We start from the raw sequence: 18980 nt of genomic DNA, 5'->3' as shown, positions 1-18980 counted from the left end.
GACATAGATGGAGAATGCTGGAACGCAAAAATAAGCCTATTGTGGAACTTTTATTAGGGATGCCTTCTGGGATTTCAGACATTTAATGGGCTGTCTCACACACAAAGGCTGTCAGATTGCAAACCCTTAAATTCCTTCTTTAAAAAAAAAATGTGCATGTGATTTATGAGTGGGAGAACATTGTCATGAATTATATATTTGGCCATGGATAGATGGGAAGACCGACACAGACTGACTGACTCGAAAAGCTGTTAACTTTACCATGAAAGGTATTGTCTGTAACAAAGCCTGGACATTGATTTCCTTTGGCGAGGTAGTCTTTAATTCAGTAATCTGTTTAATAGTCCCACCAACGCCTAAAATGTTGCCCTTTATCTTACCGGCTTTGGCACACAATAAATCATGAACATTATATTCTTGTCCGACATCAAACCTGTCAATTACAAAGCTTCACTGAATTCCTTTTTAATGCATTTATTCTCTCCATTTACATTATTGTAGTTCTGTCCTTGATGCTGGACTTGTCTATTGTCACAGAAATGCTTTAGCATTTAGACTGAGGGAACGCACACAGGAATCTGCATTTCATATTTTTGTATTGACATTTAACAAGGTACATTTTTAAAGGTCCTTATATTTACCTAAGAATTTATGGGTAAATATACATACGTGTCAAACTTAAACTACAACTCGGCTTTTAATGTGAACTTTTATTAAGCATGCCTTCTGGGATTTCTGAAATTTGAATGGGCTGTGAAGCGCCAAAGGCTTTCAGATCGCAAACACCCATAAATTCCTTTTTAAACAATGTGCATGTATGAGAGGGAGAGCATTGCCACTGGAGTCACACAAATTTTCCTGGAGTCACACAAAGCTATAGGCTACAATAACTTGTTGACATTTATGTTGAGCATGTTTTGCTACTGTAGTGGGGAAGTAATATTTGACAGTGTAGATATTTGTACAGTGTAGATGATATTATAAATACCTCAAGGGCAACTCGTAATAAGACTAAGTATTTAGCATATTAAAATGTTTATCTGACTCCATAAAGATAATTAGCAATATGAAAGAACACTATAATTGAGTTACAGTAATAGGCAATGAAGAAATGTCTGAGAATGGAATTTGAAATACAAGTGTATTTTACTGCTTTGGAAAATGAATGGATTCACATACAAGGCATAAAGCTGAAGTTACAAGACAATACTGACATTAACAAATCATTATTCTATGCATGATCAGAGAGGGAAGGAGAGAAATCATAGCCTGAAAGGCCATGCCCCAGAAATCTATGGGGTAGAGAAAGAAGGAAAGAAAGAGGGAGTATCTCACTACAGCAGGTCAGGAAGAAAAAAGAGAAAGAACAATGAATCTTATTCTTTTTTTTTCCTTTTTTTTTTTTTAAAGCATCTGAGTTGTTTAGATTCTAAATCTGAGTTGTTGGCCAATAGTATTATTGTAAAGTTAACCTCCAATCAGATATCAGATCTATATGATGTGAACTCTGCTTCTCAGAGGTGAGACAATGGTGGGTTGGAGAAATAAAACTGAGAATGTTGAATTCCTAAGACAACACAGAGGAGATTCTTGCATTTGGTTGTTAAAGCGACTTCGGCGGCTGAGCTGCCCTACCCTACAATTAGTCCTATTTACTGTAGATAACTATCTGCTGCCTACTATTAAAAAGGCAGTTGGCTAACATGTGTTAGCAAGATATCAATGTGCATGATATCTAACAAAGCAGAGTGAGGGTAGGAAAATGTATGAAACGTGGATACAATGGGGACTTTTTCAAATCATCCTACGGAGGTTCATCCAGGTCAGCTTTTACATTTCTTTACATTATTGGAAAGAGCAGATTCTAAGGTTTCTAACATACAATCACTGACAAACTCTGAAATTGAGGGCATAGGCTCTGTTTCAAAATAGAACTTGTTTGTTAACGTGGCAGCGTTTCCATGCGTTACAGTGTCACTCAAGTTGCAGGAAAATATTATTGATATTTGATTATGTTACAGTATATTCCATTATATTATTACTATAAAATGTGTTGACTGTGATCAGAGCAGGGGAATGTAAGTACGTCTTCTCTGTTTTAATTAACAAAATAGCCAACTATTAATTTAATCTGCATGGCGCAGCCATGTATCCTGCAGGCTGCATAGACCAGTAACATAATTAAACAAAAAATATGCTATTTCATTCCTTTGAAAATGCATTTTATTAGTCTTATGGTTCTTAGCACCTGCCTAAACCAAATTAATCATAGATTTCTTTGTGATGGTGTATATTCAATCGATTTATTAAAATAGACGACCACCCACATCTGCATACCCCTACTCCCTCAATCACCGGTGCCGGCATATGCACAGTATATATAAATGGTTTATGCCCCCCAAAAAGTTTTTACAGGTAACATACTGTAAATCCTGTGTGATTTGTGTATCTTAGACGCGCGCACACACACACACACACACACACACACTCCTGTCTGAGCAATATAGAGGTATTTTTCAGTTGGATTGTTTTCTATTGTTAAGATCCCATTGTACATCTTTCTTCCATCATATGTATTCCTATGAAATCAAAAGAAGGCCAACTGTCCCTACCCTGGCTTCATGAGACACAACTCTGCACTGACTTAGTTGTCAGCCTCCTAAAGTCTAAATTCAGAGACTGGCTACCCCCTGACCGGAAGCAGGAACACCTGCAGCCAAAACAAACGGACTATTACCAAAGTCTAGAACAGAAAGGTACATGACAAAACCAATCCATGTCTGCTCATTGATTAATGAGTCACTTTAAGACCACAAGATATTATTGATTTTTTTGTTGTTGATGTTACTCGTTTGTTTATTTTGTTGCCGTTATACATTAATATGTTGTATGCTCATGGATTTCTGTTTGTATTGACTTCTATATGAGTGTTATCAATAGAACTTGAAACCAAAAACAATGTAAACATAAGAGCTGGGAATGTACATGAATACAGCTCCTTCATAGTGTTGTTTCCGATGCTCTCTGCTTTTCTGAGGCCTGTCTGTTCTCTGTAATGGTGTCTCTTAGGGCCGCAGCAGAGGCTGTTAAGCAAGATAAATGGAGCCCACTGCCCCATAATGCAATGCTGTGAAGTATCCTCACTTAAATGTCATTAACCTTGTCTCAGCAACTCCCAGCCCGGGATGCAAGACGGCACACGGGGAAGCAACCGCCGCACGGTGGACTGTTAATGTGATGAACGCAAACTGGGAGAATATCTGAGAACAAGTCATTTTTTTCAACGTGACACGCAGCAGCAGTGTCATGTTTCTCTCTTACACAACTCTCGACAGAACAGCCAGGCAAGCCTCAGAGTCCTTGACTCCCTTGGTATTCGTGGAGTCGTGCAGAGCAGCACACAGCTCCGTAAAAGGGCTGACAGACGCTCACATTTAAGCCAGTATTGTTGTGTAACCATTGTGTGTTTTATACACCCCAGATGAAGACACTTTCAGGTATGCATGCATGTTGGGTTGTGAGCATGAAGACATTCATTCCGTTCTCTGCAAGCTAATGGACGATAAAGTACATCTTGTTTTGTCTAGTCAAATATCTATTTGATCAGTGCATTGCATGCGAGAGCTGCTGTACAACATGCGAGAGCTGCTGTAATCTACTACTCCCTTGATCATGTGTTTATAAAACATTTGCTATGTTCACTAACCTTTTGGATCTGATTTGATCTTATCACTATGGAAATATACAGACAACTGCCAAAATAAACGAAACACTCGAGTAAATGGGGGATAAAAAGTACTGTATATTGAAAGCAGGTGCTTCCACACAGGTGTGGTTCCTGAGTTAATTAAGCAATTCACATCCCATCATGCTTAGGTTTATGTCTAAAAAATACCCAGTGGCCCATTATTTTGACTACTATGGCTAGAAGAAGAGATCTCTGTGACTTTGAAAGAGGGGTCTCAAAGAAGCATAGAGAATTTAAAGGGTGTGTGTGTGTGTCTGTCACCAGATCTCAACCCAATTGAACACTTTATGGGAGATTCTGGAGCGGCGCCTGAGACAATGTTTTCCACCACCATCAACAACACCAAATGATGGAATTTCCCGTGGAAGAATCGTGTTGCATCCCTCCAATAGCGTTCCAGACACTTTTGTAGAATCTACCCCAAGGCGAATTGATGCTGTTCTGGCGGCTTGCGGTGACCCAACACCCTATTAATACAATTTATGTTGACGTTTCCTTTATTTTGGCAGTTACCTGTATGTGGCTGGTGTACACGCAATGCATTATTTAGTGTTTCTCATACTAACACCAGGTGAAAAACAACAGTTGACAGTAGAGCCCTGTGTCAGTGCCTCTTTCATAAAGCTGTCAGCAGTGTTTCCACCATAGAGGAGGATATAAGCATAATCTTCCCAAAGCCCAAGAACATGAATAGATTGATATCGAAAGCCAGAGCCTCTAGGAACAACTGTAGTCAATTCATAAAACATAGTACTTTGCACACTTTAGACAACCATTTGAAGTGCTCTGTGGAAGTTCTGTACCGTACAAAATTATTTTGATTTCTCTATAGCAAGAAACCTACATCTTATGTATTTGAAGCCCTAAAGCCTCTAAGTAAGTGTGATTCCTTTGAAGTTCTTCCAGAGTTTATTAAGGGGCCTTTCTGGTTCTACTGTCAGGGAGACGGCTACAGTAGGGACTAAGGTCCACCAGCGGCACCAACTAAACCACACTCTCTGATCGAGTGGAGGAGAGGCAGAGACCCTCAAGCACACCAGGAGGTACACAACCTACAGGCTTTCTGGAATAGCTACTCCTGATGATTCTCTGCTGATGATGACGCAATGCTATTTTGTTGTCGTGTCTCTGTTGCACACAACCACCTGCCCCTGCACTGTATGTGTGTGAGCGTAGGTGTGCGTCTGTACTTGTACGTTTTTGTCTGCACCCAAGGCAGATTCATGAGGAAAGGTGGGCTTTGTGTCAGGCAGTGAGCTTTTCAAGCTGATTTATTTTAAGTCTCCTCTGTGAAATTCACAATCTGGACACAAGTGTTGAATACGAAAATGCTGACTAAACAGTTTCATAACTCAAGCTACAGATCATCAATTTCCTCCGGCATAGTATTCATCCTAACAAACATATCCGCCTCTGATGTGTATGATAGACTTCCCTTGCCTTTGTTCATGTATTCCTTAGCAATTAGAAATGGCCCTCCCCCTGACATAGCCCACCAGTATGTAATACACTGTACAAAAGAACCCTGGCCCTTTGTTGTCGGAGTATCCCCTTCCTCTGACATGGCTCTCCTTTGTTTTCCTAGGATACTCCAAGATCTGGGAGTGGCCACCACCAGAGGTGAGAAACCTTCCCTATTACTTCTGTTGAGAATGAGGGCGTGTATTATTGTTCCTGGTATGGTGGGAGGGAAGGTGGTGATTAAGTGAAAAAACAGAGAACCTGGAAGACCAGGAAGAGAAGGCAGCAGTTTAGGTCATTAATTACCATAGCAGATGACCTTGTATGTACTTAAATAGATTTAAAAGTTTCACAATTGAAAATATCCTCTGTGTTTACGGTGCCTGCCAAAACATTTAGTTCCAGTTTTTGATATCAATGCATCAGAAATGACAGAACAGCTTAACTCGCCGGGTGTCTTCTCGTACAGGGTTTCCCAACCTCGGTCCTGGGGCCCACCCTAATTCAAGTAAGCTTTGATTATTTGAATCAGCTGTGTACTTAGGGGGGGCCCCAGGACCGAGTCTGGGAAAACCTGCTCTAGTAGTTGACTGTACGCCAACAACAGGCGTGTTGTTCAGACTATCGTTTGCAGACGATGCAACGTTGACGTGACATGAGGGCATATCAAGCCGATCCGATGTCTCGATAAGGGGTTGAAGTTCAATCAAGGTCGGAAACAGTTGTTGCTGATTACAGCTGACATCTTCTTTATACCACACACTTACTGTGATTGACTTATCGGAGCATACAAGAGCCAATTAATCCACACCAAGTCAGTATATTTCTTGCTTATGGTGTGGCCATTGACACCTCGGTTTTTCTGGACACCACACTGCTAAATTCCCAACCACCATTTGGGCATTCTTTTCCACTATTTGCATAAGGACAATCGCCATCAAATTGTTCAGTTCTGTGTGATCCCGGCCAAGTTCACACCGGCTGACGCTCCCAATCTGGCCCAGTAAAGATATCCTCCTGTGATTGGCTGGCCTCCACTGTCGGATGGTCCAGTGTTGTGGAGTGGAGTGGCTGCCAGGTGGGCGCCACAAGATGGCTGAGAGATTGGACAACCCTATCTCTGTGAACCCGCCAACAAAACTATACAACAGGCTGCTAATGCATTCACACCATCCTCTCTCACTACACTATCATTATGGTTGAATTGGGCTATTATAGCGATCAGCCTGTTGCTGGTTGTCAGTCTTTGGAGATAGTTTATGACTTTAAGATGGATGAGCCTTCTCTGTTCCCCTGGGCTCTGCTAGCAGACCACACCAGGCATCTCAGTGCTTGTTGTGTGTGGCCATTGGGTTACTACTCTGTTATTGGCTCTGCCTCTCCTCTCCAACCCCCACCTGCTGAGACCTCCAGGAGTGGATCATTGCCTCTGCCTGTCTCCCGTGTGCTCTCTGCGGGGCGCTAATGGACCAGATGGGGTGATTAGCACTGAGGACATGGCTGTTTAGACTGGGTGCCTGGCAGATGCTGCAAGCCCTAGAGACCGAGGGATGTAGAGAGAGAGAACGTGTGTGTGTGTGTTTGCATCTACAAGGGAAGAGTGGCCTCGAAGACCCTCAGCAAAAAAAATATATGTATATATTGGCGTAGGCAAGTGCCATGGAGAGCATTTCAAGGACTTTATATCAAAAGCAATGGGCACAACACTCTTTAGTTCTAAAAAGAGTGAAAATAATCTCTGTGGGCTCAGCCTCTGAGTTACTGAGGAAGTAAATGTCAAATAGCCTCAAAAAACGGCATTATTATCTGTGTGTTTTTATTATGAGTGGTGGCGCCTCCTGGCTAAAAAAAGAGATGGAAGGGGAGATGGGTCTGATTTGTGTGTGTGTGTGTGTGTGTGGGGGGGGGAGAGAGCGAGAGGTTTATGTTCCTCACTAGCTGCAGACCATGGACCCCGTAGCACCTCTCTTCACTAGCCGATGAATAGGGACTCTTTGTTTGCTAATGACATGAAGTGGATTTATTCAGGGCGCTCTTTACACATCTCAGCGTTCAAGATGGTCATATTGAAATTGCCTCATATTCAGAATCCATTCTTCGCCCTTTGAAATAGAATATTTTATGTCATAATGGAAGAAAAGGTAAAAAAGCATCAAAGGTAAAAGTACTTGTTCTCCTCACACTTAAGACTGACCATTAGAGCTGTATTGTGTGTTCAGCAGGCTCTGAATCATACGCTGCAACAGCTTTTCAGTTTTTATGTGATGCTTTTGAATGTCAGGGAACTTTCAAAAGGTTTACACGTCGTTTATTGGATTTACTTCACAAACTACGTGTGTGCGTGCGTGTGCGCATTGTGCACGTGTACCGTACCCAGTTCTATTGTTGACATGAGTTAGTGTTGACCGCTACTTCCGGCGCCGACAGATGGCCGCCTCGCTTCGCGTTCCTAGGAAACTATGCAGTTTTTTGTTTTTTTACGTGTTATTTCTTACACTAGTACCCCAGGTCATCTTAGGTTTCATTACATACAGCCGAGAAGAACTACTGAATATAAGATCAGCGTCAACTCACCATCAGTATGACCAAGAATATGTTTTTCGCGATGCGGATCCTGTGTTCTGCCTTACAACCAGTGCAACGGAGTGGATTACATGCAGCGACCCAAAAAAACGACTCAGAAAAAGAGGGAAACGAAGCGGCCTTCTGGTCAGACTCCAGAGATGGGCACATCGTGCACCACTCCCTAGCATTCTTCTCGCCAATGTCCAGTCTCTTGACAACAAGGTTGATGAAATCCGAGCAAGGGTAGCATTCCAGAGGGACATCAGAGACTGTAACGTTCTCTGCTTCACGGAAACATGGCTAACTGGAGAGACGCTATCCGAAGCGGTGCAGCCAGCGGGTTTCTCCACGCATCGCGCCGACAGAAACAAACATCTTTCTGGTAAGAAGAGGGGCGGGGGCGTATGCCTTATGACTAACATGACATGGTGTGATGAAAGAAACATACAGGAACTCAAATCCTTCTGTTCACCTGATTTAGAATTCCTCACAATCAAATGTAGACCGCATTATCTACCAAGAGAATTCTCTTCGATTATAATCACAGCCGTATATATCCCCCCCCAAGCAGACACATCGATGGCTCTGAACGAACTTTATTTAACTCTCTGCAAACTGGAAAGGATTTATCTGGAGGCTGCATTCATTGTAGCTGGGGATTTTAACAAGGCTAATCTGAAAACAAGACTCCCTAAATTTTATCAGCATATCGATTGCGCAACCAGGGGTGGAAAGACCCTGGATCTTTGTTACTCTAACTTCCGCGACGCATATAAGGCCCTGCCCCGCCCCCCTTTCGGAAAAGCTGACCACGACTACATTTTGTTGATCCCTGCCTACAGACAGAAACTAAAACAAGAGGCTCCCACGCTGAGGTCTGTCCAACGCTGGTCCGACCAAGCTGACTCCACACTCCAAGACTGCTTCCATCACGTGGACTGGGAGATGTTTCGTATTGCGTCAGACAACAACATTGACGAATACGCTGATTCGGTGTGCGAGTTCATTAGAATGTGCTTTGAAGATGTCGTTCCCATAGCAACGATTAAAACATTCCCTAACCAGAAACCGTGGATTGATGGCAGCATTCGTGTGAAACTGAAGGCGCGAACCACTGCTTTTAATCAGGGCAAGGTGTCTGGTAACATGACTGAATACAAACAGTGCAGCTATTCCCTCCGCAAGGCTATCAAACAAGCTAAGCGCCAGTACAGAGACAAAGTAGAATCTCAATTCAACGGCTCAGACACGAGGCATGTGGCAGGGTCTACAGTCAATCACGGACTACAGGAAGAAACCCAGCCCAGTCACGGACCAGGATGTCTTGCTCCCAGGCAGACTAAATAACTTTTTTGCCCGCTTTGAGGACAATACAGTGCCACTGACACGGCCTGCAACGAAAACATGCGGTCTCTCCTTCACTGCAGCCGAAGTGAGTAAGACATTTAAACGTGTTAACCCTCGCAAGGCTGCAGGCCCAGACGGCATCCCCAGCCGCGCCCTCAGAGCATGCGCAGACCAGCTGGCCGGTGTGTTTACGGACATATTCAATCAATCCCTATACCAGTCTGCTGTTCCCACATGCTTCAAGAGGGCCACCATTGTTCCTGTTCCCAAGAAAGCTAAGGTAACTGAGCTAAACGACTACCGCCCCGTAGCACTCACATCCGTCATCATGAAGTGCTTTGAGAGACTAGTCAAGGACCATATCACCTCCACCCTACCTGACACCCTAGACCCACTCCAATTTGCTTACCGCCCAAATAGGTCCACAGACGATGCAATCTCAACCACACTGCACACTGCGCTAACCCATCTGGACAAGAGGAATACCTATGTGAGAATGCTGTTCATCGACTACAGCTCGGCATTCAACACCATAGTACCCTCCAAGCTCGTCATCAAGCTCGAGACCCTGGGTCTCGACCCCGCCCTGTGCAACTGGGTACTGGACTTCCTGACGGGCCGCCCCCAGGTGGTGAGGGTAGGCAACAACATCTCCTCCCCGCTGATCCTCAACACTGGGGCCCCACAAGGGTGCATTCTGAGCCCTCTCCTGTACTCCCTGTTCACCCACGACTGCGTGGCCACGCACGCCTCCAACTCAATCATCAAGTTTGCGGACGACACAACAGTGGTAGGCTTGATTACCAACAACGATGAGACGGCCTACAGGGAGGAGGTGAGGGCCCTCGGAGTGTGGTGTCAGGAAAATAACCTCACACTCAACGTCAACAAAACTAAGGAGATGATTGTGGACTTCAGGAAACAGCAGAGGGAACACCCCCCCATCCACATCGATGGAACAGTAGTGGAGAGGGTAGCAAGTTTTAAGTTCCTCGGCATACACATCACAGACAAACTGAATTGGTCCACTCACACAGACAGCATCGTGAGGAAGGCGCAGCAGCGCCTCTTCAACCTCAGGAGGCTGAAGAAATTTGGCTTGTCACCAAAAGCACTCACAAACTTCTACAGATGCACAATCGAGAGCATCCTGGCGGGCTGTATCACCGCCTGGTATGGCAACTGCACCGCCCTCAACCGTAAGACTCTCCAGAGGGTAGTGAGGTCTGCACAACGCATCACCGGGGGCAAACTACCTGCCCTCCAGGACACCTACACCACCCGATGCTACAGGAAGGCCATAAAGATCATCAAGGACATCAACCACCCGAGCCACTGCCTGTTCACCCCGCTGTCATCCAGAAGGCGAGGTCAGTACAGGTGCATCAAAGCTGGGACAGAGAGACTGAAAAACAGCTTCTATCTCAAGGCCATCAGACTGTTAAACAGCCACCACTAACATTGAGTGGCTACTGCCAACACACTGTCAATGACACGGACTCTACTCCAGCCACTTTAATAATGGGAATTGATGGGAAATGATGTAAATATATCACTATCCACTTTAAACAATGCTACCTCTTATAATGTTACTTACCCTACATTATTCATCTCATATGCATACGTAGATACTGTACTCTATATCATCGACTGCATCCTTATGTAATACATGTATCACTAGCCACTTTAACTATGCCACTTGGTTTACATACTCATCTCATATGTATATACTGTACTCGATATCATCTACTGTATCTTGCCTATGCTGCTCTGTACCATCACTCATTCATATATCCTTATGTACATATTCTTTATCCCCTTACACTGTGTATAAGACAGTAGTTTTTTGGAATTGTTAGTTAGATTACTTGTTCGTTATTACTGCATTGTCGGAACTAGAAGCACAAGCATTTCGCTACACTCGCATTAACATCTGCTAACCATGTGTATGTGACATAAAATTTGATTTGATTTTTGATTTGAAAGCATGGACATTGGTGTTGGTCAGAAGTATTGATGTGTGTGTTGTGGCAGCAGCAGCTCTGGAGGTCCTGGTTCTGAGGAGGCGACGGGGGGGAACAGTCGACACCGCCACGGCAACCGCCACGGCAACGCCGCCGCACCCGGAGGACTGGAGAGGAGGATGGAGGAACTGGAAAAGGTATTCAAAATTAGGCTTGCTCTACCATTCCCCCAGAAGTGTGCACTCGGTCACACCCCCTCATGCATTGAACACATTGGATTAGTGGGATCTGCATTAGGCCTATCGTTCACTAGTTGACAACTGAATTTCAACACAGGTCTATCCAGCATCACTATCCAATGTTTTTATTTTATTTAATCTTTATTTAACCAGGTATAGTTGAGAACAAGTTCTCATTTACAACTGCGACCTGGCTAAGAATAAAAGCAAAGCAGTTCGACACATACAACAACAGAGTTACACTAGTGAAATACAGTGGGGCAAAAAAGTGTTTAGTCAGCCACCAATTGTGCAAGTTCTCCCACTTAAAAAGATGAGGCCTGTAATTTTCATCGGCGTGGCTCTGTGTCGACAATAAAGGGTCCAGGCCAATTGGCAAAGGATGTAATTGTAGAACCATAAACCAAATAATTCTAGGGCTAACTCGAGGCTAGCTCGTGCTTGCTTCGGGACAGAGGCGTTAGCTAACAGTAGCCACTCGTTTGCAACTAGCTAGCAGCTAGCTAGGAGTAATGATCCAGTGTAATGATCCAGAGCGGCAGGAATCCGGTGATATGGTAGAGAGAAGCAGTCCGATATGCTCTGGGATTGATATCGCGCTGTGCAAGACTGGCAGGTGTTGTCCGAGCTAGGGCTGGCTGATGCCGGGGGCCGGGGGGGAAGTTGAAAACCGCTAGCCATAGCTAACAGACTACTAGCTAGTTAGCTGGCTAGCTCCTGATGGAAGTTCCAGTTATAAGGAATAGAAATAGCAGATCCGTACCACATTGGGTGAGGCAGGTTGCAGGAAAGTATTTTTAGTTCATAGATAGAAGTGAGATTAATATATATACAGTGGGGCAAAAAAGTATTTAGTCAGCCACCAATTGTGCAAGTTCTCCCACTTAAAAAGATGAGAGAGGCCTGTAATTTTCATCATAGGTACACTTCAACTATGACAGACAAAATGAAGAAAAAAAAATCCAGAAAATCACATTGTAGGATTTTTAATGAATTTATTTGCAAATGATGGTGGAAAATAAGTATTTGGTCAATAACAAAAGTTTATCTCAATACTTTGTTATACAGTGCCTTGCGAAAGTATTCGGCCCCCTTGAACTTTGCGACCTTTTGCCACATTTCAGGCTTCAAACATAAAGATATAAAACTGTATTTTTTTGTGAAGAATCAACAAGTGGGACACAATCATGAAGTGGAACGACATTTATTGGATATTTCAAACTTTTTTTAACAAATCAAAAACTGAAAAATTGGGCGTGCAAAATTATTCAACCACCTTAAGTTAATACTTTGTAGCGCCACCTTTTGCTGCGATTACAGCTGTAAGTCGCTTGGGGTATGTATATCAGTTTTGCACATCGAGAGACTGAATTTTTTTCCCATTCCTCCTTGCAAAACAGCTTGAGCTCAGTGAGGTTGGATGGAGAGCATTTGTGAACAGCAGTTTTCAGTTCTTTCCACAGATTCTCCTTTGGATTCAGGTCTGGACTTTGACTTGGCCATTCTAACACCTGGATATGTTTATTTTTGAACCATTCCATTGTAGATTTTGCTTTATGTTTTGGATCATTGTCTTGTTGGAAGACAAATCTCCGTCCCAGTCTCAGGTCTTTTGCAGACTCCATCAGGTTTTCTTCCAGAATGGTCCTGTATTTGGCTCCATCCATCTTCCCATCAATTTTAACCATCTTCCCTGTCCCTGCTGAAGAAAAGCAGGCCCAAACCATGATGCTGCCACCACCACGTTTGACAGTGGGGATGGTGTGTTCAGGGTGATGAGCTGTGTTGCTTTTACGCCAAACAATGTTTTGCATTGTTGCCAAAAAGTTCAATTTTGGTTTCATCTGACCAGAGCACCTTCTTCCACATGTTTGGTGTGTCTCCCAGGTGGCTTGTGGCAAACTTTAAACAACACTTTTTATGGATATCTTTAAGAAATGGCTTTCTTCTTGCCACTCTTCCATAAAGGCCAGATTTGTGCAATATACGACTGATTGTTGTCCTATGGACAGAGTCTCCCACCTCAGCTGTATATCTCTGCAGTTCATCCAGAGTGTTCATGGGCCTCTTGGCTGCATCTCTGATCAGTCTTCTCCTTGTATGAGCTGAAAGTTTAGAGGGACGGCCAGGTCTTGGTAGATTTGCAGTGGTCTGATACTCCTTCCATTTCAATATTATCGCTTGCACAGTGCTCCTTGGGATGTTTAAAGCTTGGGAAATCTTTTTGTATCCAAATCCGGCTTTAAACTTCTTCACAACAGTATCTCGGACCTGCCTGGTGTGTTCCTTGTTCTTCATGATGCTCTCTGCGCTTTTAACGGACCTCTGAGACTATCACAGTGCAGGTGCATTTATACGGAGACTTGATTACACACAGGTGGATTGTATTTATCATCATTAGTCATTTAGGTCAACATTGGATCATTCAGAGATCCTCACTGAACTTCTGGAGAGAGTTTGCTGCACTGAAAGTAAAGGGGCTGAATAATTTTGCACGCCCAATTTTTCAGTTTTTGATTTGTTTGTTAAAAAAGTTTGAAATATCCAATAAATGTCGTTCCACTTCATGATTGTGTCCCACTTGTTGTTGATTCTTCACAAAAAATACAGTTTTATATCTTTATGTTTGAAGCCTGAAATGTGGCAAAAGGTCGCAAAGTTCAAGGGGGCCGAATACTTTCGCAAGGCACTGTATACCCTTTGTTGGCAATGACAGAGGTCAAACGTTTTCTGTAAGTCTTCACAAGGTTTTTACACACTGTTGCTGGTATTTTGGCCCATTCCTCCATGCAGATCTCCTCTAGAGCAGTGAAATTTTGTCTGTCATAGTTATAGGTAAGGCGGGGCTTCACCTAGCAGAGACTTGTAGATGACCTGGAGCCAGTGGGTTTGGCGACGAGTATGAAGTGATGGCCAACCAACGAGAGCGTACAGGTCGCAATGGTGGGCAGTATATGGGGCTTTGGTGACAAAACGGATGGCACTGTGATAGACAGCGTCCCAATTTGCTGAGTAGAGTGTTGGAGGCTATTTTGTAAATGACATCGCCCGAAGTCAAGGATCGGTAGGATAGTCAGTTTTACGAGGGCAGCATGAGGGACGGATGCTTTGTTGCGAAATAGAATGCTGATTCTAGATTTAATTTGGGATTGTAGATGCTTAATGTTTATAATGTGACTGTGATGTTTGAAATATTAAAATACGACATGTCTTTGTTGATTATTTCAGAATGACTGTTACGCTTCTTGGCACATTTGACATTTTATTGTTGGTGTTTGATATCCTTTCTGTCTACTGCTATTTCTATTTCTATATCCATCTCACATTTCCTGAAAGCCCTGTGTTGTCTGTCTGTGTGTGTCTCTGTCACAGGGGCAGAGATACTTTGATAGCAGCAGGGCCTGGGGAGAGGTGACCTATAATTGTTTTTAAAGCATCTATCAGCATCCTGATAAATCTTGAGGATTTATTTTTAAAAGATGAATTCCTCTCGGGATCGTTTGAGCGGCTGCCCAGTCTGGCCTCACTGTTCGTCTTCAGTCAGATGTCGCCCTTCCTATAATCCTGGCGGCAATAACTCCTCTGCGTTCAGTCAGAGAATGTATTTTACTGGAGTTAGGAAGCGGTGGAGTTCTCTCTTCCCCAACACTCTGTACTCCCTCTCAATCACTTTTTAGATTCTCAAATATCACCCCGGTCCAGTCCATTTCTAAAAGAAAAACTACTGCTTTCACTTGCCACGATGCCTGTAAATGAAGAGTTTGCACATCACTGGTGAGTTCGAGAGAGCAGTCGGTGCACTTTAGTTTTGTATTGATTTCAGCAAGTTCTGTCGCTGGTCTCAGGCTTGTTGTTTAAATGCAGCAGATTTCATAGCTTTATACAACATTGACAAATGTGCAGTGTCCTTGATTGCTTTGAGTATCGCATTGTAGTGTCATTCATCAGGATAACGAAAGTATTACTTTCAACCTTCAGTTACCCATGTAACTCGGGTAACCCTCCATAAAATAACATTTATCTTCCGCGTCCTGAAGATTTATGGCTGTCACGGTATGGACATCGTGCTACATTCATTATGTTTGTTTTCTCATTGCTCTATGGGTTTCCATGGAAACCAGTTCACGCTTAACTTTGTTTTCTACTACAGATAAGTTGGAGAGGCAGATTCCTGGCGAGCCTTCATTTAGCAGCGTAAAGATCAACGTCAAGCGTGACCACATGTCCACACGGCTATGGCTTCTATATTTGTTCTGTCTCTCTGACTCCGTCTCTCTCTGTCTCTGTGTGTGTGTGGACCGTACCAAAGTGCTGCAGTATGTGTTCTAACGTTAAAGAGCTCTTTGTCCCTTCTTCCTCAGGAGCTGGCCAGACAGAGGCAGGAGAACGGGCAGCTGCTGAAAGCCCATCAGGATAAAGACGACCTAATTGGAAAGCTGAAGGAGGAGATTGACTTGCTTAATAGAGTGAGTGTTGGAGAGGGTTCTCCCAGGGTTGAGAAGGTAGAGTTGGGCAAGGCTGGGGGGTGTTGGAGACAGTCATTCGGGGTTGAGAGGGTAGAGGTGGGCTAGGGTGGGCAGCCAATAAAGCACCGAGAGTTAAGTCATTTCCAGGTATTTTGAAGAGGTTACTATACAGATGTTAGTGCCACAAGGCTAGATCTACTTTCACAATTATTAGTAATTAATAGTATGCTCCTTAAATTATAACGTGTGATATGTATGGTTCCCTTCTAGTCTCGAACACAGGTATAGTAATGTATATCTGTGTGTTGTTTTCTTTACCAGGAATCCTTTGATGGACAACTCTGTCTTGCCACGTCTAACTATGCACTATGCAGAAATTCTAATCGTTTTCTTAATTTCAGTTTGTGACAACTGGCAAGTATAGTGTAGAGAATCATTGTACCATTTAAGCTGTTGGGAAATATATTTTCCATAACCCAAAATATTGTATTTTCATTTGCTTAAAGCTGGTGTACAAAACTAAAAGTAAAAAATGTAACGTAAGGGAAGCATATAAATGGCACACATTGAACAGAACTACCACTTCTTAGACTTGCTTTCAATGAGTGACTGATCTATAACACCCATTTCCATGTGAATCTTATTATAGTTTCTCTTATTTGTCAGTTGAAAGCTTGTCATTTTTAGTAACTGTGCACTGCAGAGGAAACTTGGAGATATTCAGTCTCACACAGCTGTGTTGAGTGAAGCTGAGGACTAAATAGAACCGATTGCCAAATTACCACGTCACTATCTGCAGGCAATCAGCTTGATATTGTAAAGCTGCTTCTCGGATAAGCAGAAGATTACAATTATCCAGCGCTTGCAAGGATTAACACTCGCACAGGCACCCCCCCAAAAGTGATTTTCTCATGTTCTCTCTCGCTCTATTTATCTCCCGTACCCCAACCTCTGAACTGGATCTGATTTTGGTATTTTATCAACATTTTAAACTCATTGTCAACCGCACGGGTCGTAACCCCATCCGGTTTTGGTCTACAGAGCCTGAAGTAAACGATATGCAGACCCGTTCAAGGTGCAGAGCTCTTCAGTTCCACTCCCCTGCACCCCTTGGCAGTTTGGAGAAACAACTTTTGAGTTTCGCTGAGTGCCTCCTAACTTAAAACAGCTGCTCTTTTCAAAACAGGACATTTTCCCTTCCCTGACAGTCTATTTGATCTAGTCTTAAGAAAACACTAGGCCCCTGCTATAAGTCAGAGTCCTTATGCCAATCAACATCCTACACACTGTGGTCAAGAGACACCCTTCTAGTGTGGAGTACAACTCTGATTTCAATCATCCCCTGAGATGTACCGTGACTTATAACCACTAGGGTTATCAGCCTGTAAATAGTTTGTCATTAGTCAAGAGTTACTATATCTCCACTCCGATCTGCTCCTGAATGTTATGTAACCATTTAGTAGTCCACGCATTAGGCTAAATCCACAGACTCTGAATTTAAAGAGACAGCTGTGTCGCATGTGCCTCTTTCTCTAGAGACCAATTATATTACTTCTCCTTGGCACCAGGAGTCAGATCTGTGACAGCCTACAGGCAAATACCCCACACCCTGTCTCCATACCTACTATAGACCCACACTGTATACAGAGAGGCAAAAACCCCACCCCTGTCTCCATACCTACTATAGACCCACACTGTATACAGAGAGGCAAAAACCCCACCCCTGTCTCCATACCAACTATAGACCCACACTGTATACAGAGAGGCAAAACCCCCACCCCCTGTCTCCATACCTACTATAGACCCACACTATGCAGAGAGGCAAATACTAGGGTCCTCAGAAACACAAATTCCTCAGCATTTCTCCCGATGTTGTTATTTTGTATTTTTCTAAAGTAGATGGCATTCACTCACTTTGAATGTTTCATAGATCATTGTCTAGCTTCTGGCATTGAATATTGAGAACAGCGGGTCTCTTTGCTGTTGGTTTCATAAGAGGTCAGAGTTTCTGTTTCCTGAGTCTACAGTCTTGGGCCAGTATTCCAGTGTTCCCAGCGCTCTGAGACCATCAACAAATTCTCCCCATCGCATGACCCCTGCTCCCGTTATCTGGGTCACAGGTTTAGGCAATGTTTTTGGCATTGGGAAACCCAGCAGGAGGGCTCCCAAAAGCCTTTCATCTCTGAAATATTCCAAAAGAGAGTTTGCAGCCCTCCTCGATGAGGCATTCCAATGCAAACAAGCCCTGAGTCTTCCCTGCCAACAAATACAGTTGCTGGTCAGTGTTGATTTTGCACATTTCAGGAACTTGCAAGGGTCCTCTATGCCTGGCTGTCTTTATTATCGTCACATGTGTTCGATAAGATAGGCTGTGGAGACTGCAGTGGCTATGAGCCATCTGGCCATGTGGAGGAGGCCATATAACTGTTGGATCAGAGAGCCCTGATAGCATCACATGAACAGGACCTCATAAGAGGAAATCTCCCTGTGGGAACTCTCGCCGGTGCGATAGTGATCAGAAATGTCCCTCTGAGAGGTTACTGCAAGGCCTGATGGGAAGGCAGGAGATAAGGAACAGATCCAGTGTGGCGTCTCTTTCTCGCAGCGCTTGAAGATTGAACTGTGACTCACTAGCAGAGTTTGTAGCGAAGGCTTGGATAAGGCTGAGGTGCTGGCAGACAATATGACCCCGGAGAACATCTGACTCTGGGTATTGGCTACATAGAATACAGGCTCAAGCAGGTTGCATGCAAGTTGAAGTACATGTAGATATAATCTATGTTGGGAGATTAAATGAAATATGAATAAAGTTATTAGTCGGTTGTAACTTAAAAAGGTTAAAGTGGTATGCCGGAGGCCAGAAAAACAATGTCATGGCTATCGAGTGAATCTAGCAGCCGTCTGATGCGAAATGAGACGGCTTTTCTCCCCTTGTGTCAGAGCTCAGACAGTGAGCTGTTCTGTAGCCACACTATGTATGTGGCTTTGTGACCTCCAGTGTTTGACTTGCAGACTACCTCGCTTTTTAAGTTTCCGACAAGTGCGGCTTAGCTAATCCTGACGGTCACCTGTCGCTTCCGCCAGTGATGGAGGAAGCCGAAAATGAGAAGTGTCACTTTTAGATCAGCGCTTTGATGAGAGGGCGTCGTGGCAACAGGGCTCCTCATTTGTGCCTAATTGGAGCTGTTCA

General features: G+C 43.6%; 1 protein-coding gene and 1 long non-coding RNA gene across 4 annotated transcripts in view; one reads left to right on the top strand and one right to left on the bottom strand.

Annotated features, from left to right (window-relative positions):
* Positions 1–18980, bottom strand: part of LOC112214182 — a 103967-nt gene that overhangs the window by 68386 nt on the left and 16601 nt on the right. The window lies entirely within an intron of this gene.
* LOC112215008 (PRKC apoptosis WT1 regulator protein) overlaps positions 1–18980 on the top strand; it is an 84171-nt gene that overhangs the window by 61723 nt on the left and 3468 nt on the right. Inside the window, exons 4-6 of one of the 2 annotated variants that reach the window (XM_042297980.1) lie at positions 5334–5368; positions 11159–11282; positions 15686–15790. In XM_042297980.1, the coding sequence (XP_042153914.1) occupies positions 5334–5368; positions 11159–11282; positions 15686–15790 (264 nt within the window). Of the gene's footprint in view, positions 1–5333; positions 5369–11155; positions 11283–15685; positions 15791–18980 lie in introns of both variants that reach the window. The other variant, XM_042297979.1, reaches the window with a different exon arrangement.

Source organism: Oncorhynchus tshawytscha, linkage group LG15, assembly GCF_018296145.1.
Source record: "Oncorhynchus tshawytscha isolate Ot180627B linkage group LG15, Otsh_v2.0, whole genome shotgun sequence".
Classification (NCBI taxonomy): Eukaryota; Metazoa; Chordata; class Actinopteri; order Salmoniformes; family Salmonidae; genus Oncorhynchus; species Oncorhynchus tshawytscha.
This window is presented reverse-complemented; position numbering and strand designations above follow the sequence as displayed.